The 25,524-nt window shown below is 38.4% G+C and overlaps 1 protein-coding gene across 2 annotated transcripts in view; it reads right to left on the bottom strand.

Annotated features, from left to right (window-relative positions):
- The window catches only part of PDCD6IP (programmed cell death 6 interacting protein), an 80,605-nt gene that overhangs the window by 15,802 nt on the left and 39,279 nt on the right, over window positions 1-25,524 (bottom strand). For both annotated transcript variants that reach the window (XM_053599006.1, XM_053599007.1), the window contains exons 8-12: window positions 22,891-23,113; window positions 21,380-21,503; window positions 18,969-19,146; window positions 13,584-13,695; window positions 12,280-12,449 (exon numbers count right to left, since the gene is read on the bottom strand). In XM_053599006.1, the coding sequence (XP_053454981.1) occupies window positions 12,280-12,449; window positions 13,584-13,695; window positions 18,969-19,146; window positions 21,380-21,503; window positions 22,891-23,113 (807 nt within the window). The remainder of the gene's footprint in view (window positions 1-12,279; window positions 12,450-13,583; window positions 13,696-18,968; window positions 19,147-21,379; window positions 21,504-22,890; window positions 23,114-25,524) is intronic.

The raw sequence follows: 25,524 nt of genomic DNA, 5'->3' as shown, positions 1-25,524 counted from the left end.
GGCAATCAATACGGTAACAGCATGCTAGATGAAGGAAGAAATGCAATAAGAGATACAGATAGAAAGCTATATACCACATGTTTGTTTTATATGCTGGTAGAGGAAGAGGAAAAAGGGGTATTTGTACCTCTCTTCACATCACTAAAAGTTGTATCTGTTGTATTCAGTCCAGACAGCCTCTGACTTCCACCCACATGATTCATAAACACCCCTTTTATTAACAGTGTTCAACTGCCCTCTGATGCCACTTTCAAGCTGCTCCTTTCACTCACATCTCTTCACACTGTGCTAGCACCAAAGAGAACACCCTATTCTGCTTGTCCCATGATGTTCACAGAAAGGCGGGGAAAAGATGAAGGAGGAAGGGAACATCTATGAACGCCTTCTTCTTATCAGCAGCAATTCCAACTCCAGTGGATCTCCCCACCAACTGCCTATTTCTAAGAATTCCTGTACTACTCTGTTGGGCCCTGCCATGTGCCTGAGGCCTAGTGCAACTTTCCGATCTTGACTAGAAGTAGATCCATCAAGCTACTTCCATGTAGCAATGACTCAGCAAGGCCCGGCCTGAAACTGCCTCTACCTAGATACAGCCAACGTGGCATCATGCCATTGGTCCAACCCTGTTACCACCCATCACACCACCTCAGTCCCTGCCTCCTTTCCCCGCCCCTTCCACACGCCCTATATAAGTGGCTGCTTCTCGCAATAAAGTTGAGTTCCTGCTTCGACCCTGGCTCCGTGGGCTCCGTGTGTTTCTGTTCCGGCCTTCTACGCTCACCATCCCACTCAGCCTCTGGGACGAGATCGGGCTGGCCCTGATCTTCCCTCAACTGCGACTGCCGGAGGACCCAGCAGATTGGTGCCCCGTGTGAGGACCTCGGCTCCCCACACGAAGATCGCTGACAGGCCAATGGGTCTGCGGGTGAGTGTACCCCCATAAATTATGGGGAAGTCCAATTCCAAATTGACCCTGCTTTGGAATCCCTTAAAATCTTACTCAAAAGCAGAGGACTAGACCTCTCGGATAGTCAGACCCTTCAAGCCTGGGAATGTTTACTTAAGGTCACACCCTGGCTTCCAGAGAGCAACCTCTTTGACTGGGACACCTGGGATGGGGTTGAAAGATTAATCAGAAGAGCACATATAAAAAGGGGGGAGATTCCCCCACTTGGGACACTCCCTATTCTATCTGCCTTAAAGGGCTGTTTCCCCCTCCCCCACATCCCCCCAAGAAAACAGAGGGAGCATCGACCCTGACAGAAGTGGAGAATAAAAGTCCCAAAGCAGAACCGAGCCCAGATCAGAGCCCTGAATCGGCGGACCTCACTGGCCCGCTCAGTCAACCCAAACCTCTCTATCCTTCCCTGGACCCTTTTGGGAATCCTCCAACTAATCCTTTCCGGGCCCCCTCTGCACCTCCTCCATATGGTGGAGAAAGTGGTACTGAGGGCGGAGCTATCGCCCGGCGGCCTGGTACCCCTGGGAGGCTCAAGATCTCAAAGATCTAAAAAAGGCAGTTTCTGAGGACAGCCCTAACTCACCCTGGGCAGAAACCATACTTCAAGGGCTAGCACACCAAGCATGCGTAGCCCAAGACTGGAAAGAACTAGCCAAAGCGGTACTCCCAGGCCCCACATTCCTTAAGTGGATGGCCTACTTCCAGGAGGAGTGCCGTGTTCCGGGAGAGTAATCAGAGCGCCCAACCTCCCATACCCATAACTTATGGTATGCTTTATGGTACGGCTGATCAGTTTTCCACTGGTCTCCAGCAGGCAGCTATTCCTGCTCCTTACCAAGATCAGGTCAGAGCCAGTGGGCTAGCTGCATGGAAGAAATTAGATGAGGGCCCCACTGAATCCCCCATAGCGGGAATCAATCAGAAACACACAGAGGACCTCTCCACCTTTATAGACAGAGTCCAAAAAAGCCTAAAAAGAAAGTTCCCTGCTGGAGAGTTACGGGACGGATTTGTCCGTTCTTTAGTCTGGGATGGCATGATCACTGATGGTAAGCTCGCCTGCGCCAGGTTAAGAAACCAGGCGATGGAGAGGTGGATCATAGCTACCCGAGATGTTGGTTCCACGTCTCATCAAGCAAGGGCGATGGTTTCGGCACTTCAGGCAGACCATCAGGAAGAACTCCAAACACTTATTAATGCCCTTCAATTAGCCCCTACTGCAGGCAAGCAGACATGTTTCGGGTGTGGTAAAGAGGGCCACTTCAAGCGGTAATGTCCTAACCAAACGCCCCCCTGACCCACCACGGGGGGAATGGCCCCCACACCCCCTGCCCTTGCTGTAAAAAAGGCTTTCATTGGGCCCCCAATTGCAAATCCAAATTCAATCTCAAAGGTGAGCCTTTAAACTCCCTGTGGGGCTATCCCCAGCCCCGTTAAAAAAGGGAGCAGACCAGTACAAACTCATTGGACCATTCCCCTAGTTGTGGGCGTGAGACCAAAAATAACCCTTACAATTGGAGATAAATCCTTCAAATTCCTCATCAATACTGGGGCAGACCGCATAGTTATCAGGAAAGAGGAAGTACCCCAATCTTGGTGACTAATACCTGGACCACCCCTGTTAGGCATGGGTGGCCAATCTACCTCCTGGGAGACCGGTGCCTGGCTCCCCTGTGTGGACCCTAGTGGAAACCATGGGGCGGTGCGCCCGCTTGTGGTCCCGGGCCTAACCACCAAAATCCTGGGTCAAGACATTTTAGGTGAGGCGGAGGCATTTATCACCACTGACCATAACAACTCTTAGGATGATCACCCCCAAGATAAACTGGAAAAGCAACTTCAACAAAAACAGAGAGGGCAGTACTATTATCCAGATGACCCATACCTTGAACCAATCAATCAAGAACACTCCCGGGTTCACCCCCAATTCTAAAGGCCACTGCTCATCCCCCCGTATTCCAAATTCGATGGACACCCGGGGACCCTGTATGGGTAGAGCAGTGGCCTCTCCCTTCAAATAAACTCCAACATCTACATTTGTTGGTCAACCAACAATTAGACCAAGGGCATTTAAGACCATCTACTAGCCCTTGGAACTCTCCAGTATTCATAATCAAGAAGCCCAATGGCTCTTGGAGACTCCTACAAGATCTCAGAAAAACAAATAACAGGATGATCCCTCTCGGAAGCCCCAGAGAGGTCTCCCCTGGATTCCCGCAATTCCCACAGCTTACTACCTCACAGTCATAGACATTAAAGATTGTTTTGTTTCTATTCCCCTCCATCCAAACAATAAGGAAAGGTTTGCCTTTTCCATACCTTCAACCAATTTCCGAGGGCCAGATTTAAGATTTGAGTGGACGGTCCTACCCCAAGGAATGGCTAATAGCCCCCCTATCTGTCGATATTATTTGACACACATCTTCACTTCATTACTAACGCGACCTAACATACTATTCTACATTTATATGGATGATATAATCTTAGGAAGCCACAATTCAGATAACCTCCAAGAACTCACCACTGAATGCCTCGCTATCCTCCACCAGAATAATTTTCAAATAGCTCCTGAAAAGATACAAACCATCCCCCCATTTAAAATCTTGGGGTCTGTCCTCTCCCTGGATACAGTTTCCCCTATTAAGCCCCAACTGGTCCTTCAAGAAACTTAATAGTTTGCCCCAGCTGCAGAAATTACTCGGGGAAATTAATTGGCTTAGACCTTGGATCCCTATCTCCACTGAGGAGATAAATCCCCTGTTTAATCTTCTAAAAGGCCTAGATTTAACCTCTCAAATAACATTACCACCTCATGTCAACACATACTGACTAAAATTCAACAATCCATAAACCAAGCTTCTTTAAAAAGATTCAATCCCCACATACCCCTTATCCTCTACCTCTTTACCGGAGAAACTTTATGTACCGCCCTCTTAGCCCAAAAGGGGGAGCCTACCCAGTGGATTCATCTCTCCGTGGGAGGAATCCCTAGAGTCTATTCCATAAACAATCAGATTGCCAACTGCATAGTTAAAGGAAGGGACATAGCAGTCAGATTGTTTGGCATTGAACCCCATTCCATCATCACCCCATATAAACTCTCAGATTTTTCCTGGCTTCAGAGAAATAACAATAGAATTGCACTGGCGCTTGAAGGATTCTCAGGCCAAAATGATTGTCACTACGGTCCTTACAAATGGATGAACTCCTTTGCCAAACTAACTTGGAAACCACCACAACTTTTTCTCCTGCATCCTATTATTTATCCTCCCCTAGTACTCACTACACTCCCTCCCTCCTGCCTTCTCTACATTGAAGGCAGCAATGCACCATTCTTCCCACCCACACCTAAGCAAATAAAGGCAAACATTTTCGTGTCCATTGACACCTTCTCCCATGCCTGTTGGGCATCAGCACATGCTGGAGAAAAAAACTAAACATGCCATTAGCCATATGCTCCAATGTTTCGCTACCCTTGGTGTACCTGATCAAATTAAAACTGACAATGGCCCTTGCTTTACAAGCAAATCCTTTACAAATTTCCTACAAACATGGAAAATTTCACACTCCACTGGCATACCACACAACCCCCAAGGTCAAGCTATCATTGAAAGATTCAATCAAACCCTTAAGGGTCAATTACAAAAACAAAAGGGGGAATCTATACCCCCTCACAATCAATTGAAATAAGCTCTATTCACACTAAATATCTTAAATTTTTCCAAAGAAGACCCACACTTATCTCCCTTTCAAAAGCATTGGTCTTCATCGGTGACCTATAGCTCCATCTGGGTCCGATGGTGAGATCCACTTACGGGAGGGTGGAGAGGACCAGACCCACTCCTTACAGCAGGGAGAGGTTTCGGATGTGTTTTCCCTCCAAACAAGAAAAACCCATTTGGGTTCCGGCAAGAGACCTTAAATACTTGCCCCAACAAGAAGGGGATAACCTTAATTTATCTAGGGGGTCTAATGCCCCTGAGAAGTGTCTTTCTACTTCCCCACCAGAAGGAACCCCCAATGAGGAAACAAATGCTTCCACTGCTGATGATGCTAATGATGTTCATCCCCCCCAGTGACAAGGGAATGGACGACCCCAACGCTATCCAGAGTCTCATACCATCTAGGGAGGCATCTGTTTATTTTTGCAGAAGTGCTGCTTTTATGCCAACAGATCTAGGATCATGCAAAACAAGATCAAAACACTCCAAGAAGATCTAGAAAAGAAAAGAAAAGAAAGGACGGGCCTACATGGTTTTTTACCCTACCTTCTTCCCCTGACCCTTACTTACCCTTATGTTAGTTATCACCTTTGGACCCTGTTAAAAAGGTTAGAGGCAATAAAAATCAGGTCGAGGTCCGATATCACCAGCACATTAACCATGAATCTAACTATTATTCTTAGCCGCCCTCCACAGCACCGATGATGGGTAAGATGCCAAAAGTGGGACAACCTAAGACAGGATATGGAAAGGCTGCACAGTGGATTACATTCATAGTACCCAAAGACGGGTAAGATCACTCTGCGTTCAGTCAACCTAAGACAGGGACCAAACCATTGAGGTTTGTATCCCCATGACCGGTAAGACTGAAACTGCAAGAGTAGGCAACCTAAGACAGGGACTATGTTTTTCCACCATACAGAAAACAAAAGGGGGAATTGTTGGGCCCTGCCATGTTCCTGAGGCCTAGTGCAACTTCCTGATCTTGACTAGAAGTAGATCCATCTAGCTACTTCCACGTAGTAATGACTCAGCAAGGCCCGGCCTGAAACTGCCTCTACCTAGATACAGCCAACGTGGCATCATGCCATTGGTCCAACCCTGTTACCACCCATCACACCACCTCAGTCCCCACCTCCTTTCCCCGCCCCTTCCACACACCCTATATAAGCGGCTGCTTCTCGCAATAAAGTTGAGTTCCTGCTTCGGCAGACTCCCGGCTCCGTGTGTTTCTGTTTGGGCTGTCAATGCTCACCATCCCTCTCAGCCCCTGGGACGAGATCAGACTGGCCCCGATCTTCCCTCAACTGCGACTGCCAGAGGACCCGGCACTACTCTTTCTTCCACAGTCCTGATTAGTCCCTTGACAGGAATGTCCCCAGTAACAATCCTTTGGAAGACCAAAGATGTGAGAAAAAGTCTAAAGTTTCTTCTAAATTTAGGTGAACTTCCTTTTTGGCCTCTATTTACCACCCATATCTCTGAAGAGTCCTAATCTTAACATTCAGAGTCTACTTTTAAAACAGAAGAAAAGAACATGAGTTGTGTGTGGACAAGAGAAAGAAATACAATTCCCAGAGGTTCAAGAAGTATGAAACTGAGGAAGACTCTAAAAAGAAGGAAGAAGAGAAAGAATCATACCTGGATGGGCATGACAAAGTCTGTTTAAGGACCTAGTGGAACTTTATTAGTCAATGTGGATAAAAATTTTGTTTCCAAGTGACTTCCAATATGTATTGTTACATTTTTTAAAAGGTGCAAACATCTTAGTTAATATACCCTATCTTGGGTAAAAGAGAAATCAGAATATAAAGATATAACACATACATATGTATGTATGTATGCACATGTATCATTTTGTAAAAAGAAAAGCAGTAAGGATAAACCAGAAACTAATGAATATGGCTACTTACAGGAAGTATACCAAAAGGAGGTGGAAAGAAGAGGAATGAAATATCTCTGCATGCACCTTTTGAATAATGAGTATTTTTTACACATTCAAAAAATAAAATTAAATCAAAACTTAAAATACAGATATAAATGAACTAATTGTCTATCAAAGTGAAACATAATTACATAGAAAATATTTCTACTCTGACTATACTCCCTTAGTTGGCATAATGGACCTAAGTTACTGTGCAACTGAGGGCATTTTAGCACCTGGAAACTCAATTTTCTCATCTGCAAAAGGAGAATAACAATAATGCCTATTTCAAGAGTGTTGAGAAGACTTGAGATAATTCATGTAAAGTACACGATGTAATTTCTAACAAAGGGTAAGTGTTCAATCAGATTAGCCATTATCATTACTTAGTAGTTAGGTTTTATGGTTTAACTCTATACTCTTGAGTACACTAATGAGGCTTAGGCAACTAAGCATTCAGACAGGGTAGAAAAACAGTCAGAAATACATCAAGAATTACGGTTTCCTTTAGCTTGTTGAATTATAACTATGTCTGCAATTATTTTACATTTTTTATATTGGAGGATACAATAGGATGTATAAATAAAAAACACTACAACAGTACTACCTGCTGACATAGCTAAACTGATAATGGAACATTAACCATGACTCTGACTTAAGACTTTGAAAGACTGGCTACTAGAAAATTAAGAAAAGTCTTTTTTATTTCTCTATAAGTTACATTTAGTAAAAGGTAAAAAGAAATAAAATTAACTTGGCTCAGTGCCCACAGCACAGTGGTTACGGCACCAGCCACATACACCAAGGCTAAACCCAGCCCAGGCCAACTAAACAACAATGACAACTCCAACAAAAATACAGCTGGGCGTTATGGTGGGCGCCTGTAGTCCCAGCTACTTGGGAGGCTGAGGCAAGAGAACTGCTTAAGCTCAAGCATTTGAGGTTGCTGTGAGCTGTGATACCACAGCACTCCACTGAGGGTGACATAGTAAGACTCTGTCTCAAAAATAAATAAATAATAAAATGAAATTAAAATTAAATAAAAAGAAACAAAATTAACCAAGTAAAATAAAGCTAGGAGAGAAATAATGTGTAGAAGGGTTAACAAGAACAGGCTAGTAACCAAAGCAGAAGAGTCTAGAACACTGTAACACTAATGTCTTGAAACAGAATGAATACCTCCTACATACCCTATTTCCCCGAAAATAAGACATCCTCCGAAAATAAGACTTACTTACAGGAAAGATAGGGCGTCCCCTGAAAATAAGACCTAGCACATCTTTAGGAGTATACCTTAAAATAAGACACTGCCTTATTTTTGGGGAAACGGGGTAGTATAGAAATTAATATTCTCTCATCAAATAATGGGCTAAAATTGTGGTGGTAATACTCCAGAGTTAGGCAATTAGTGATATGAGAAGACAAACATGGTTCACATGGACACAACTTCCTCTTCAGTGGGGAACTAACTATACAACAGGCAGCAGAGAAATTTGAGACAAGAACACCATCACAATTTTAAGAACCACAAGCCCTAACAACAATTATTTACCAAAAAAGCTAATAACCTCGTATCTTTTATGGTACATGGCTTTCTTTCTTTTCTTTCTCTTTTTTTTTTTTTTTTTTGAGACAAGAGTCTCACTCTGTCACCCTGGGTAGAGTGTTCTGGCATCACAGCTCACAGCAACCTCAAATTCTTGGGCTCAAGTGATCCTCTTGCCTCAGCCTCCTAAGTAGCTGGGACTACAGGTGCCCACCACAATGCCTGGCTAGGTACATAGCATTCTAAACAGAATGACACAAAAGGACTAAATTGTTATTTAATAAGTCCTGTGCTAATCCAAAATGCTATGATTCTAAGTCTCAGGAAAAAATGCCATTATCAACCACAATTTATGAATGAACTTTTATACTACCACAAACATCTTCTTTTTATTAATGGACATATAACAGTACATTAACCATAGTTCAGACCATATGAAAATGACTTCATTTTAACAGTTACTGAAGTAGAAAATAAATTAAACTGCTCTTACGCAGGGTGAAGTCATCCAACTGCACTGTGATCTTCAGACATCTCAGTCCATGAGATCTTAAAACACAAATGCCTTTTCTTCTTGTAAGTAAAATTTTTTTTTGTGTGTGTGTGTTTTTTTTTTTTTTTTTTTTTTTATTGTTGGAGATTCCTTGAGGGTACAATAAGCCAGGTTACACTGATTGCAATTGTTAGGTAAAGTCCCTCTTGCAATCATGTCTTGCCCCCATAAAGTGTGACACACACCAAGGCCCCACCCACCTCCCTCCTTCCCTCTTTCTCTTGTAAGTAAAATTTTTAGAAGATATTTCATTTAACTGAGTCACTTAAAAGCTATTTCTTTGATTAAGTGGTTATGGAAAAGCCTCCTCTGGTATCATCACTACATGAAGCTTCAGATGATTTTAGTCATAAAAAAAGAGAAGCTATGTAGAACAACTAAGAAAAGCCAGGTAAAAAAATTCAGAATCTCAAACAATATGAGGTTATCAGATCAGGTAAACAGGATACTGTGTGACTTTATTATGAACAGTTTAATATTCAAATGTAGATGATTTTGTACAGATGACCATTTTTCTAGGATCCATAAAACAATCAAATAAGTTGGATTTCTTGGTTATTATACTATTCCTAATGACCTCTGAAGTAAATATTTTGGCAATATTTTTTTATTAAGGAAAAAAACTGCTCTCACAAATGAATAACCAGGATAATCAGAAAACTACTGCCTAAATTTTCTTATAAACTCAAGTTTGAGCATTCATATATTATCAAGTATATAATTAGAATTCTGAGGTATTTATTTGTCTTATAAATACTCCAACTACTTTCAAGTGCAATTAATTGCATCCCTAATATAAGTGATTATCATTAGTTATCGTATGCCAGTGGTTATCATTCAATCAACAAATACTTTCTCAATCCTTATGTGCTGGATACTATTTTAGATGCTATGGACACAACTATTAACAAAAACAGTCTTTTCCTTCATTTGAGGGACCAAAGAAAAGGGAGGATTAAACAAATACACAAAAATAGAGTAATATAGTAGACAGTAACAAAAAGATGGAGAAGAGGTGACATCTGAGACTAATGAGAAAGAGGTAGCAGCAAGTGAAAGGGAAGGAAGCCCCCAAGAGAGGGAATCAAATGCGAAAGTGCTGAGGCAGCTTGTTCCTGGCTGAAGCACAGTACACAAAGACAGAGTGGGAGATGAGATCAAACAGAAGGGCAGCCCCGTGAGATCTCCTAGGTTGTTTATCCTTCATCTTTTAGATCAGAAACTAGCAAACTTTTTTAGTAAAGGACCAGTTAGAAAATATTTTTGGCTTAGTAGGCCATAGCCTCTTTTGCAACTACTCTGCTTTTGTAGTTTGAAAGGCAGTATATAAATGAATAAGATTAGCTATGATCCAAGAAAATTTATTCATGGACAGTGAAATCTGAATTTCATATAATGTCACACGTCATGGAACATTACCCTTTTGACTTTTTCTCCAAACCATTTAAAAAACGTAAAAACCATCATCAGCTCATAGGCAGTACAAAAACAAGAAGTAGACTAGATATGGCTTACAGGCCACAGGTTACTGACCCTAGTTTTAGATTATAAAATTCTGTGGCACTTAACAATACCAAAAACAATTAGGGACATAAGAAACACTCTCAATGAAATTTTCAACTTTACTTTCCAAATCTGGTCATTTTATTTTCAGAAAAGGCAAGTATGAGACCAGATTTCAGATCCCAGTGGATCACAGACACATAATCACAAGCAGTGATCTCAAGTAATTAATGTAAGTATCTTTAAATACAAATTACTAATAGTCTGCAAAATTTTTCAGAGTATCTCAATATATAAAACAGGGTGCCCAAATAGACTGAGGATAAATAACTAGATAATAGGTAGGAAGAAAGAAAAAACCCTACCACTAAGCTTGGACCTCTTAACAAAACATGAGTATTACATCACTTTAATAATCAATAGTTCAAATGACTGAGTTTTCAATCATAAGAACTCTGGCTAAAATGTGTCATCCACTTCTATGACAACATCTGAATTAGCTTTGATAAGCACAATGCTTGCCTTATTTGATAAAGGTTATTCCTGTCAAGAAAATCTAGCTTCAGTGAAATTACTTCATATTGATTATAAGCTTTTTTCCCTGTGTAATACCACTAAGGATTAACAAAAACATCACAACTGAATAAACCATCAACAAATCAACATATATTAATTTAGATTTCGATTAGCACAAATCATTTTTTGCTTTTCTACTAAAAAGAAGCAAATCAAAGGACACAAGTCATATAAATTCTGAGTCACATGCAAGACATCAAAAAGAACAAGGAGGAGATACAAAACAAAGATATTTTTCTAAAATAAGAAAGAATTTGTTCCAGCTGCTTGAGAGGCCAAGCCCAGAGGATCGCTTGAGTGAGCTGTGACTAAGCCACTGCACTCCAGCCTGGGTAAGAGAGAGAGGTCCCGTCTCAAAAAAACAAAAAAAAGGGTACCAGAATGTATTGCCACCTCAGGGGTCTGCAGTCTCTTCTTTGGGCTCTTTGTTCTTCACAAATTAGTCTTCTAACCACCATCCTTTTCTTCCCCGTTCCTCCAAGCACCTAATTGCTATTCCTTGTTCAATCACGTTCCCCCTTTAGATTCAGTTTCTGAGTACATTCCACCATGCAGTCTTCTCCTTGGGAGCTGCCCAGCATCTTTGGCTGGATTCCAGTGACCCCCTGGACCCACAAACTAACTCAGTCCTTCTTCAATAATATATATGCTCAGTTTTTCTGCCTATCCATTCTGTTCTCCATAGACAGCCAATTTGTTAGAGTACTTCTACGAGAAGAGCTCCACATTACCGAAATTAAAGTACTTCATCTAAATCCTCATAGCATATTTTCCACACTCTCCCTGTGACACTTTTAAACTTCCCCAACAGCTGTCCCTGTACATGACTAATCTTCCACACTAGACATCAACTGAGGGTAAAGGTTGTGTATTTCGTGTAAACCGAATTCACCTTTTTCAAGAATTTCTTACCCTTCACCCTGTTTTCCTGTGCACTCTGGACTCCCTTACCTAACTCACGGTGGTAAGTCATTAAATTATATTTGCACTTTATCCTCTCTTAAGACTTTACAAACCAGATACCCTATTTAATTTTCCTCCATCCCATCATCATTAGATACACTGATGATATTATTCATTTATTAACATGCACACTTTGTCAATTTTCCCTTCAAAGGCAGTCCCAGTAGAATATGGTAAAAGGTAGTATAGAATAATGTTTATATATCTGCCCAAACACAGTCCTTTCACTTCAGGGAACATTCTACAATTCCAAGACTTTCCCTTTTATAAAACCCGACTTACTGTGAACATACGAAAACATGAATTATGTAGAATTTCGTCCCAGTTCATAAAAGGCATTCAATAAATGGAAATTACAAGACATTAGCATGATTACATACTACACAGAATATATGCTACTTTAGACATAAGAACCCCAATTTACTTCTGCATTTTTTAATGATGTCAAGAACTGGCAGTTCATTCTAAATAATGGCTTCAATATAGTTTTCATAATCAGATGACCACCCACATCAAAATGCACCTTCTCACCTCACTGCCCTGCATTGTCTTTGCTGGGTTAGCAGAAGGAATGGCAGCATTCAGCTCAGGCTCTGGCTTACACAGAAGTGCAATGGTGTCACGATGAGACTGATAACGTTCTTTCACTTGTCCATCTGCTTGCACAGCTTTATCTAAAACTGCTCTGAAGTTGGTTCCCTCTGGAGGAAAAGAAAAGCTTTCAGACCACAGAAGTGACTCTAACAGTAATGTTTATGGGCTAGTTGTACTTAAGTTCTGGTCTCTAACTTTACTTACCTCCCCTTTTACAAGCCCAAATGCATAATAAAAATTCAGTTCCTGTCAGTCTTTGAATTTTTGTTTATGGAAAAGTGATAAAATCATTTATAAAATCAAAAACACAAACAAACCCTAAAATACGTTTGGTGGTTACTGTCTGCCAAATAAAAGCTAATTAACATTAGTCTAAATCTTTTCCTGAATATAGAGAGAAATCATTCACTCCAAAAATTGGTATAACTTATTTGAAAAATATTCTTCTCTCAAAAGATCAACTTGACTTAAAAGAATAGATATATTTCACAGAAAAATCTTAATGGCATACACTCCTGGCGGCCATATACACCTAGGGTGGCAGGTTTGAACCCAGCCTGAGTCTGCTAAGCAACAATGACAACTGCAACCAAAAAACACCTGGGCGTTGTGGCGGGCACCTACAGTCCCAGCTACTTTGGGAGGCTGAGGCAAGAGAATTGCGTAAGCCCAAGAGTTGGAGGTTGCTGTGAGCTGTGATGCCATGACACTCTACCCAGGACGACAGCTTGAAACTCGGTCTCAAAAAAAAAAAAAAATAGCATGCATTCCTTTCACAGAGATAAATAAAACAAATCTCTAGCCACTACGAAGTTAGAATTTATCTTAATAAGCACAAAATCTTAATAATCAAAAGTCTTTAAAAGCATAAATTTGGCTTCAAAGTAACTGTTAAAGCTCATTTATTAACATCTAAGTAAAATTATAAAACCATACATACAATATGAGCTCATTTAATTTTAGAACACGTACAGAACTTAGAATAGAAAATGAAAGTTAGAGGATAAATTTAATTTTCACATTATACTCTTCTTTAAGAATCTGAATTTCTTATAATGAGTGTGGGTTACTTTTGTTATTTTTTAGTCTTTTTATTAAGCTGAGGAAAAACACCTGGGTTTTCATAATAGCACCCAATTTCAGTAAAAATAGTAAGTTTACAACTTAGCCTAATTTAATCAAGCAAAAAAGAAAGCAGATCCAAATTTATTTGTGTGAAAGTCATATATACACATTTTTACCTGCTCTTAAAGGCTTATAGAGGTCAATGGATGGTGTCCTTTGCCATCGTTCCTTGAATTTTGCTCTTAAATCATTGTCAGTTGCTTCTTCTTCATCCAACAATCTTAATGACTTTTAAAAGGAAACAAAAAATAACACTGATAATCATTTCTGGTGTAAAAAATGTAAAGCATTTCAAAAATGATTGTACTCAATACAAGAGAAAATTTAGTGATAGGAATACTCCTAATTAGAATATAAACTGGTTCAACATTTTTGGTTACAAAAATACAAATTATAATGTATTAAACAAAAAGTTTTATATAATTTAAGGCTGAGTTACCTACTACATTTCTCAATCAAGATAACTTTAAAGAACATTTTGAGATTAAAATAAATAAAACTTTCAAACTTAGAAGCTATAAACGAAAAAGGGGGGGAAATGATTAACTACATAAAAATAAAAGACTTGGATTTCTATCCCAATACAACAAACTGAAAAATTCCCAGATCCCCCTGAGCTAGGGTCTGGGAAACCTGAGTTCTAAGACCCTGAGACCCAACTCTACTAGTAGCCTGCTTTCGTGACCTTGGGCTTTAGTCCCCATGAAGTTTCTATCTGTAAGGGTACCTGGCAACAAAGCATGAAAGCTCAGGGATACCAGAGCCCACAGATTGTAATTCTGAGCCTATGATTTGTCTGTACCCCCACGTATTGAGTTGGTATAATTTCCCAAATTTTCTTATATAAAGAACCATCTAGAATGCTTGTTAACAGAACAGATGCCCAGCCCCTTCCTGTAGAGAACTGATTCAATGTATTTGGGTGTGGTTCAGGAGTCTCATTTTAAACAATCACCTGAGTGGTTTGTAGAATTTACAAATTTGGGAAAGTCTAGTGTCATTCATTCTGATTTACTGACTGCCTAAGGTCTGGATGGCTCCAGGAGGTCACAGTCTACTCACTAAACAGAATGTAAATGAAGAATACTTCACTGGGCTATCATCAGGGCTATCATCAGGGGTGCTCTATCCCTCAGCATAAAGCAGGGATCTGTCAGGAGCCTGACCTCTCATACTAGCTTCCTAGGAAATGGGCCTGTTGCAGTTCTCAACAGAGCAGCTGTGGCCATGTTCCCACCAACAAACAGGTGGGAATGGATACCAGAGACGTGGTGATGAGAGTAGTATGGGAGGGGGCAGTTCGGGGAGGCTGGGCACTCAGGTCACTCAGACCACTCTCACTTGCCACTTAGGCTTGCTCCCAGCTTTTCTGCCATGGCTGGCTCCATGCCTCTCAGGACAGAAGGAGGCACCACTGCACGGCCACTTCTGCCCTCCTTTAAAAACCAGCTCAGCACCCGCAGTACAGTGATTACAGCACCAGCCACATACACCAAAGTTGGTGGGTTTGAACCCAGCCTGGGCAGGCCTGGGCAGAAGTGGCTAACCAACTATGAAAACTGCAACGAAAAACAGACAGGCATTGTGGCAGGCACCTATAGGTCCAGCTACTTGGGAGGCTGAGGCAAGAGAATCACTTGAGCCCAAAAGTTTGAGGTTGCTGTGAGCTGTGACACCATGGCACTCCACTAAGGGTGACATAGTGAGACTCTGTCTCAAAAAAAAAAAAAAAACTTAAAACGAAAGATTTTTCTTCCTGATAATTTGAGCCTAAAACATAGGTGCATGTTATACACAGGAGCACATTATACACAGCAAAATATGGTAGTATACCTAGGGCTCACTACTATCTGAGGTTTCAGGCACCTACGAGGGGTCCTGGAACATAGCCCCTGCAGATATTCACATCTGCCACAAAATGGAAACAACCCAAATATCCACCAACTGAGGAACAGATCCATAAAATGTGGTATAACAATATGATGGAATATTATTTAGTTGTAAAAAGAAATGAAGTACTTATAAATCTACAACATGAATGAGCCCTGAAAACATTACGCTAAGTTAAAAAAGCCAAAGTCAAATGGCTACATCTTGTGTGACTGCATTTATATGAAATGTCCAGAAAAGGCAAATCTGGAGAGAAAAATCAGACTAGTGGTTTCCAAGGGCAGCAGGAAAGGGAAAATGAGAATCGACTGGCTAATTGGTAAAAAATTTCTTTGAGGGAAATGAAAATGCTCTGGAATTAGTGTTGATACTCACACCTCATTGTGAATGTACTAAAAGCCACTGAATTGTACACTTTAAAGAGGTTAATGGGAAAATTTAATTTTATTTAATTTTCTGTGAATTTTACCTAAAAAATAAAAATGTAGTTGTAAGATAAACATAGGTGAGTGTTTAAAAGAAGCAATTAACTATTTTGGAAATTTAAAATATCAGTAAAATAACAACAACAGGACCACTCAATAGAATGGCTGAATAGAAAAGGCACAGCTAAGTAGTTAATGAACAAGCTGGAACCTGGCCTGAGGCAGTCTCCCTGACAGAAGAACTATAGCACAAAGAGCCAGAATAAAAGATGGAAGTGATACAAAGAAATTATACAGAAGCAGCAATATTAATTTAATAGAAATTCAAAGGATATAATGGAAAGAATGGAGAAAAAAAAAAAGAAACAGAATCCACGCACAGGGATCTAAGATTCAAAGACCCAACAATCCCAAGTATGATAAATTTATTATTTAAAAAAGAAAAATTTAGTGGACACTTCAATTTTCTAAAAATCAAGACTAAACCAAAATTGTTAAAAGTTACCAGAAATATGAACATTCAAAGAGAGTACTGGCTTTGCACCTTACTTCACAATTTACATAAAATGACACTCTTCAAAGTACAAATGACAGAATAGTAACCCTAACTCATAAGGCTGTTAGGAACATCAAACAAGATAAATAAAAGTATCTCAGACAACAGACTTACAAATACACACTGTCAGTTTTTCCGCAATTTTAAGATGAGCTTTTTTCACATTAATATTTCTAAAGATGCTTCTCACAATTAATATAGTATTTCATTAGGCAATGTTTTTAACAAAAAAATAAAACTTGTGGCAAAACCAAAGAAACAACTTCTAATCAATGGCAACTTAAAATCAGGGAAATAGAGTCATACTTAATATTTATGTAACTGCTAAATAGTAAGCACAAGTAATATCCCACTGCACAACTACTTTACGAGCTAAATACTATTATCCTCGTTTTTTGGAAGAGTCAATTGAAACATGAAGATGTTAGATACTTCACCTAAGGTCACAGCTAGATATAAGAGGTGGGAATCAAATCTAAATATAATTTCACAATCTATGACATTACCCACTGAACTATTTGTAAACTATAAAGTTATAAATAATTTATTATATCTTCTATTTATTAAATATCCCCAGACTGCTCTCTATTTGACTTGTTATGCCTTCATTCTTGCTGCTATCACTTGTGTGTGATCTTGAACAATACTCTCCACAATCTAAGATCTAGTTACTACTTCCAATGTCCTCTCAACTGCCATACCAGACCACAAGTCTGTTCATCCACAGATCAACAGATTATAAAGAACTATAAGGTATACCAGTGTTTGTCAAATTTTAATGGGCACACAAAACAGTTGGGAATCTTGTTAAAATGCAGATTCTAGGCCGGACAAGGTGCATCACCTGGAATCCCAGCACTTTGGAAGGTGGGGAGGATTGCCTGAGGCCAGATGTTCAAAACCAACCAGGCTGCCCAACACAGTAAGGCCCCATTTCTATACAAAACATTGAAAACTAGCAGGACATAATAGCACCCAGCTACTCAGAAAGCTGAGGCAGGAAGATCACTTGAACCCAGGATTTGAAGGATACAGTAAGCTAAGACTGGGCCACTGCACTGCAACCTGGGTGACAGAGTGAGACTGTCTCTCAAAAAAAAAAAAAAAAATTTTTTTAATGAAAATTCTGATATAGCAGGTCTGAGGTGAGGCCTGAAATTCTACATTCTAATAAGCACATCACAGCTTTAGTAATAAACTATGTAACACCCAATTCTGTGTGTTTTAGTTTTTCTGATATTGACTATGTCTACATAAATAGTGTTGGTAAGTGTAAATTATATAGTTAATGTAGAACACCTCATGAATAGCAGCTTCTCAAGCCAATAAGGCAGTAAATTTCTACTTTTTAATGTCTACACTTTTTTTAAAAGCTTATTTGCATTGAAAATTAAGTAATGACCATCATAACAGTTATAAATGGAATATTATCATCATCATCACAGAAATATACTAATCATAGTTATATCTTATTAAGTACACCCTATGTGGCCCAAAGGCTAGACATTTCACTGTTTTAACTAATTCTTTCAATAACTCTGGGAGATAAATATTCTCATTCACAAGATTCATACTGTCATAAGTACTTAAGTATTCTGTCTCTGCCCCCAGGTACTTGGAAATGATGTAAATACAATATCCTCTGAAATTAACCAAAAAATCAAAACATCATGGATTAAAGCAACTGAAGTTATCTAAATGAGACACCACGACTTCTCAACTGGCAAGAGCCCATATAACCAGTTCAAATGTATTTATAGCTAAAGACAGAAGTGTATCAATTAGGGGGAAGAGGTGAAAGCACAATATAAAGAGAAGTTGGCTTTAGCCATAAAAACTTTAAATAATGTTTTATTCCTGTGGATAAAATGCCATCTCTACTGGGAATGTGGATGTAGCCTTATAAAACAACTAATTGCACGCCTATAATCACTGCACTCTGGGAGACTGAGGCAGGTGGATTAATTGAGCTCATGGTTCGAGACCAGTCTAAGCAAGAGCAAGACCCCATGTCTATAAAAAATAGAAAATTGGCTGAGTGGGGTGGCTCACACCTGTAATCCTAGCACTCTGGGAGGCCAAGGCGGGTAGATTGCTTGAGCTCAGGAGTTCGAGATCAACCTGAGCAAAAGCAAGACCCCATCTCTAAAATTCTATTCCAAAAATGGAAAAACTGAGGCAAGAGGATCACTTGAGCCCAAGAGTTGGAGGTTGCTGGAAGCTATGACGCCACAGTACTCTACCCAAGGCGACCGACAGCTTGAGACTCTCTCAAAAAAAAGAAAAAACAGCTGATGGCACAACTTCCTGTGAGTCCATGATCACTGAGAAACCACATATGCCTACGTACAGAATAAATCATTAATTCTGAAGGCTTTGAACAGTTTGTGTGATGGCACTTTTCACAGTCTGCTAGTTTACACAGAAGCCATGAGTTTCATTACTGTGCACTCATTCACCATTAAGACGAGAATAGGCCTGAACAGCAGGGCCCAGGCCACCGTGAATTTGCCACAGAGATGAATGCTACTCTGTGAAAGCCAATGGGAAGAAGTCTTGGATCTCAGTTTCTGCTGAACATGGAGGGATCACAGCATTTTTATCTGAAAAGCAAATCTCCTAAAACATACCTCATCTAGGATTTCTCTATTTCGCTGCAATAGTTCAGGTAGTTCTTTGATCAACTGATCAACAGTCTGGATGCCTCCCTGTTCAATCACAGAGGTGGACTTAGTCAATATGGACTGAGGTACAGTATCTCCAGACACATCTTCAATTGCTGCTGGGAGATTAAGAGAAGCTAATACCCTGGAAAAATGAGATACTATGTCATGTAACAGTCTAAATCATCTTTAAAATATTAACCTCCTATATACAAATCAATAACAATACAATTAGTACCCAGAAAAAGTGAATAAACCCAGTCAATAAAAAAAAAGCAAAAACAAAGGAAAAAACATCAGTGATAGATAAAATTAAGCCAAAATCATTAAAGAATTAAGTTCACAATTCAGAATTAAAAGCTAAAAAGAAAGAAAAACTACAATAGCATTAAAATATACTAGTTATCTTTGGCTTACAATTCAAACTTCTTTCAATGTTAATTAAAAGTAAAAAATTCTGTATTAAAAAAAAGCATTCTTTTGTCATACTTTTGAGTGTTTTATCACCACCAACAAATCAGAAGTAATATATAAAAGTTATAATTTCATATCTAAACAAAATGTCAACAGAACATAGGTGATCTAAGTATTCATTACAGAATCTTCATTTGTTCTGAATTTTGTAGTACAGTGATTTCTCAGTTATTTGATATATATAATGGGGAAGGGGGAACTTATTCCTATCTATTAAAGACAAAAAAGCAAATGAAATGATATGATTCAATGAACTCTTCAGAAAATAAGCCAACTCAGCGTGCCTTTTTAATCATATACTAAACTTATGTTCCTTTCCTGTTAAAGACAAATGATGTCAAAATCCAGGCACTCATCAAAACTAACACAAAAAGACCAGCCAAACCAGGAGAAAATAGTGACCCTTGAACAGCACATGTTTGAACTACACAAGTCCACTTACACATGGATTTTCTACCATCTCTGCCACCAGGGAGACAAAACCATGCCCTCTTCTCCCTCCTCTTCCTCAACCTACTCAACGTGAAACCATGATCCACTTCTACTATCCTTTACTATTAAAACGGTAAATACACTTTCTCTACCTTATAATTTTAGTAACTTTTTTCTAGCTCATTTTAAGAATATAGTATATAATACATACAACATACAAAATACATGTTAAACTATTTATATTATTAGTAAAGCTTTCAAAAAACAGTAAGCTCTCAACAGAAGTTTCAGGAGAATCAATAGGTGTATACTAAGCCTGGTGTGGTGGCCACTCAGGAAATTAAGGTAGGAAGATCCTTTGAGCTTAGGAGTTCAAAGCCAGCCTAAGCAATACAGCAAGACCTCATCTCCAACAAAAATGTTATAGATTTTCAACTGCTTCAAGGGGGGAAAATGAGGTTGGCACATCTAACCTCTGCACTGTTCAAATGTATTCTCATTTACAATACAGCAAATCTACTCCTAGTATTTACCCAAGAGAAGTAAAAGACATCCACACAAAGATTTATACATGAATGTTCAAAGCAACAAAATGTGCATCAACAGGTGAAAGAAATCCGTAAGTTGCTGCATAAATATAAAATGGAATAAAAAGAATAAAACTGATACACATAATAGAGATGAATCTCAAAAATATTATGTGAAGTCAAAGAAGCCAAACACATTGAGTATATATTATATATACCGCAATTATTACATGTAAACTGTAATGTACACACTGTACATGCTATAATGATTATATTTATATTAAATTGTACAAAAAGTAAAACTAACCTACGATGACAGCAGGTAGATCAGGGAACAAGATCAGGAAACAGAGTGGCCAGGGGCCAGGAGAGGAAGGATTGAAGGAAAAGAAGTATAAGAAAATATTTTTAAGATAATAGGAATGTTCTCTATTAACCTGACCATGGTGGCAGTGGTAGTTACATGGGTACACATATTTATGAAAACTAACAACTGTATACTTTGAGTGGGTATATTTATTATGTGAAAATTATAACTAAAAGTTTTTTAAACCAATGAATTATTTTCTTAGTCTTCAATCCACAGGAAACAAAGATAAGTTCCAAATATTGAATGCACTATGTATCTTAAAGAATTCATTTCTACTTCTCATTTCCCTCACATAAGTAACTCTTAAAATACCAACTAGTAGTCAAATATTCTCACCTTGTTTCTGTAATTAAATTTCTTCCAAATATAATAAATTTTCCCGGGCTTAATAAACATAATATCCTGCAAAAACGTGTGTTGTATGCACACATCCGACTACATTTGCTAAATTTTATATACCCTTGACATTTAGCTATAAGCTCAGAAAATTAAAATGCTCATAAACTATTTAAAGAACAATCAAAGAAAACTTTAGAACTTTGGAGATCAATTTATGAAAGTTAAACTCTACCTACCCATTTGCCAGAGTAGTGGCTTCTCTCATTTGAGCAATTGATCTGTTAACCAAATCTGCTTTCCTCTGATTATAGGCAGCCAAAGATTGCTGCACTGACACAGGAACCATCTTCTCAAATAGATCTAAAATTAGGAAGGGAAGTTACAACAAAATTTTAAGACAAAAACTCAATACTATAAAAATGACTATTCATATTTCCCTTCTAATATTTATAGTCTAAAATATTTAAAGATAAAAACTAAGTCACTATTGAAAGTACACTGATAAAGAGAATTTTTAGCTCACTATATTCATAGAAAATGGAAAGAATGAAAATTTTTTTCTTTGAATTTAATTTCATTAACTTACTAAGATGTGGCTGTCATGAGTATGAATTCTCTTTGGTGACACTGTTCATATGTTGATTAAATTGACTGTGTCATAGTGGCAGGATTCAATTTTGGCTATACCGCTTCTTAGCTAGGTAACCATGGGCAAATTACTTAACCACTCTTATGAGTATCCTCATCAATCAAATAGGGACAATAACAGTACCCATTTTATAGGACTAGTGTAAGAAATAAATGAGCTAATATTTGTGAAGTGCTTAAAAGAATTCCTGTCATATGGTAAACATTTTGTGTTTGCTAAAAATCATTCTTTCACTGACAGAATATTATCCTTCAGATCTCATCTAAAGGCTATTTTATACTGTATATATTTATGGCATTATAACATTTATCTGATAGTAATATGACTATAGGAGTTAACATGTTTAAAGAAATATTTATGTGTGTTTATTTTTAATGGCAGCATCTTAAATAATATAACAAATGGTGTCAGAAAAATGGCAAATGCTAAAGTCTTTTAGGTTTGGGTTTTTTTATTGGTTGGTTGGTTGGTTTTTTGAGACAGAATCTCACTCTGCTACCTGGCATAGAAGGCAGCAGTGTGATCATAGCTCATTGTAGCCTCAAACTCCTGGGATAGTTAGGACTACAGGCATGCACCACCTCACCTGGCTAATTTTTCTATTTTTTGTAGAGATCACGTCTTGCTATGTATATTGTCCAGGCTGGTCTTGAATTCCTGGGCTCCCACCTTGACCTACCAACATGCTAGGATTATGGGGGTAAGTCATCACACCCAGCCAGTAAGGGCTAAAATAGTAATCACTATTCAAAAACACAATTTCAAGTTTTCTGACTCTGCTGTATACTTGATATATTTTATTATCACTTACTTTCCATCTTAAAATTCCACTAAAGAGGGCGGCGCCTGTGGCTCAAGGAGTAGGGCGCCAGTCCCATATGCCGGAGGTGGCGGGTTCAAACCCAGCCCCGGCCAAAAAAAAAAAAAAAAAAAATTCCACTAAAGATACAACATAATTTTTATTCTCACATTCATTTTTTAAATGAATGCAATTTTATTCAAAGCATAATAATATAACTGTGCATTTTAGCTAGAAAATAGGAATTAAATTAGAGAAATGATGAGTAAGATTAAAGTATATATGAATAACTGACATACCAGTAAATTTCTGACTGATGGGAACATTGACTGGGGTGGATTTCACAAGTGAGGCTTTGCCAATAGGTTCTAGATCTTTAAGGTCTGGAACTCGATCATGATATATGAAGTCATTATCTTTCTTTGCTGCAGTAAGGGCACGGTTGATTTTGTCAGAAAAATCCTTCACATTGACATATTCATCATAGCGAGATGCCACTGTTTTAATCAATTCTGCTGCATGCTAAAAAGAAAAATATTTAAAGAGGAACAGGAAGAAGATAACATGTTCTTTCTTTCTCTACCACCAAGTACTCAGGCACTGGCTTAAAAAAAAAAAAACTTTAATTCATGGACTTGCATTTCCAGCGATGCTGATAAGATAACTGGAAATTCTCCCATCACAAAATACCCAAATATTGAAGGATAATACATAGCAGACATTCTTCCAATGAAACATTCTTCCACAAGTGCCATATTAAGTATTCTGTTAGTGAAGTCACCTTCTGTATTTTTTTCACTGCATAAAGATATTTGTTGCAGTCACAATTTCACCAATAAGATCATCCAAGAAAAAGAACCAGAAATATTCAAGTTCAGTCTTTGGCTGAGCACTACGAGGAAGGGTGAATCCCTGTTGTGTGACAGAAAATCTGACTTGATCAGATTACCATCACAATAAACCTTCCAGTTACTTGTTACAGGTTTCATATTCGTCACTTTCTTCACCACTATCTTCATATTCACTCTAACTACTATGTATCACTGCATAAAGGAAGAGTTTCTTCATGCTCACTTTCACCACTAAACCCTCCTTCAACCTTACTATCCTCAAAAATCCATGTTGCAATATCATTGTCACTTACACACCTCTCCCTGCCATTTTCCTACAAGTATAACTGCACGACCATGATCACCTGTTCACATCAAAACATATGGCCTGCCAAGAAACAAAAAGAATTTAACTTGCACTATCTATTGGCTAGAGTCCGTATCACGTGAGGAAACACATCAGTCTCCAACAACAGAGCAAGTCAACAAATGCAACCAAAAAAATGTGTCAGACGTTTTCCAACATCAGAATGGACAAGAAAATCATTATGTCAGACCAGTCTGACATAAGATCAGAAAGGGTTAAGAATAGACTAAGAAGCAGAAAGAATTTTAGAGTTTGAAGATAATTCACTCAAATTAACCTAGTCAAAAAAAAAAGACAAAGAATCAAGAGAAATAAAGTCTCCAAGAAATATGGAATTAAGTAAAGTACCCAAATATAAGAATTATAGGTAACCCTGAGGGAGAAGAAGTAAAAAAAGACTTGGAAAATCTACTTGAGGAAATATCTGAGGGTAACTTCCCTGATCTTTGGATATTTAGATATCCAAATATAAGAACACCTGGGAGATATGCTGCAAAAAGGACATCACCAAGGCAAGTAGTCATCAGAATAGCCAAAGTCAATGTGAAGGAGAAACTCCAACAAGCCATGAGGCAAAAATATCAAGAGTTTTCCTTTGTATCAACTTACAAAGGAAAATCTATCAGACTAACAGCAGACTTTTCAACAGAAACATTCAAAGCAAGAAAGGACTGGTATCCTATCTTTAATCTTCCTAAAAAGAATAAGTGTCAACCAAAAATTTTGTATCCTGCAAAAAGTTAAGTTTCATGAGTCAGGAAGAAATAAAAGTCTTTCCCAGCCAAGCTAAAGTTAAGGGAATTTGCCACCACTATACTTGCCCTACAAGAAAAGCTTAAAAGGGCTTTAAAAATTAAAAAGAATGGTCTTACCCACCAATGTAAAAATACTTTAAAGTAAAAACTCTATAAAACATTAACACAAAGGAGAGTAAAAAGCAACTGGTCAACAATCAACCTGATAAATAGAACACTGTATCAGTTACCAATATTAACAGTGAATGCAAATGGCCTAAATGCTCCACATAAAGCATATAGATTGGCAAAATAAATTAAAAAACACAACCCAAATATTTAGTGTCTCCAAGAAACCCACTTAACTTGAAAAGATTCTCACAGACCAAGGTAAAGGGTTGGAAAAAAATTAGTCCACATAAACAGAAACCAAGAGCAAACAAGAGTTGCTATTCCTACATCAGATAAAAAAGACTTTAAATCAATAACACGAAAAAAAAAAAGACAAAGATGGTCATAATACAATAAAGGAATTAATTCAACAAGACACAATACTAAATGTGTACGCACCTAACACCAGAGCTCCCAGATTCATAAACCAAATACTTCTAGACTTAAGAAAAGAAATAAATAGCAACATAATAATGGCAGGGGACTTCAACACTTTAATAACAGAACAAAACAGATCATTAAGGCAGAAAATCAACAAAGAAACACTGGACTTAAATGAGACATGAACAAATGGACCTAACACACACTTACAGAACATTCTACCAAAATACTACAGAATGTACGTTCCTCTCATCAGCACATGGGACATTCTCTGAGATACATCATATGTGAGGCTACAAAACAAGTTTCAGCACGTTTTTAAAAATCAAAATCATATCATGTATCTTCACAGACCACAATGGAATGAAACTAGAAATCAATTCCAAGAGGAATTCTCAAAATCATACAAATACATAAAAATTAAACAACATGCTGAATTATCTGGGTCAA

Source organism: Nycticebus coucang, chromosome 8, assembly GCF_027406575.1.
Source record: "Nycticebus coucang isolate mNycCou1 chromosome 8, mNycCou1.pri, whole genome shotgun sequence".
Classification (NCBI taxonomy): domain Eukaryota; kingdom Metazoa; phylum Chordata; class Mammalia; order Primates; family Lorisidae; genus Nycticebus; species Nycticebus coucang.
The sequence above is the reverse complement of the archived record's forward strand: the minus strand, read 5'-3'. Positions and strand labels throughout refer to the sequence as shown.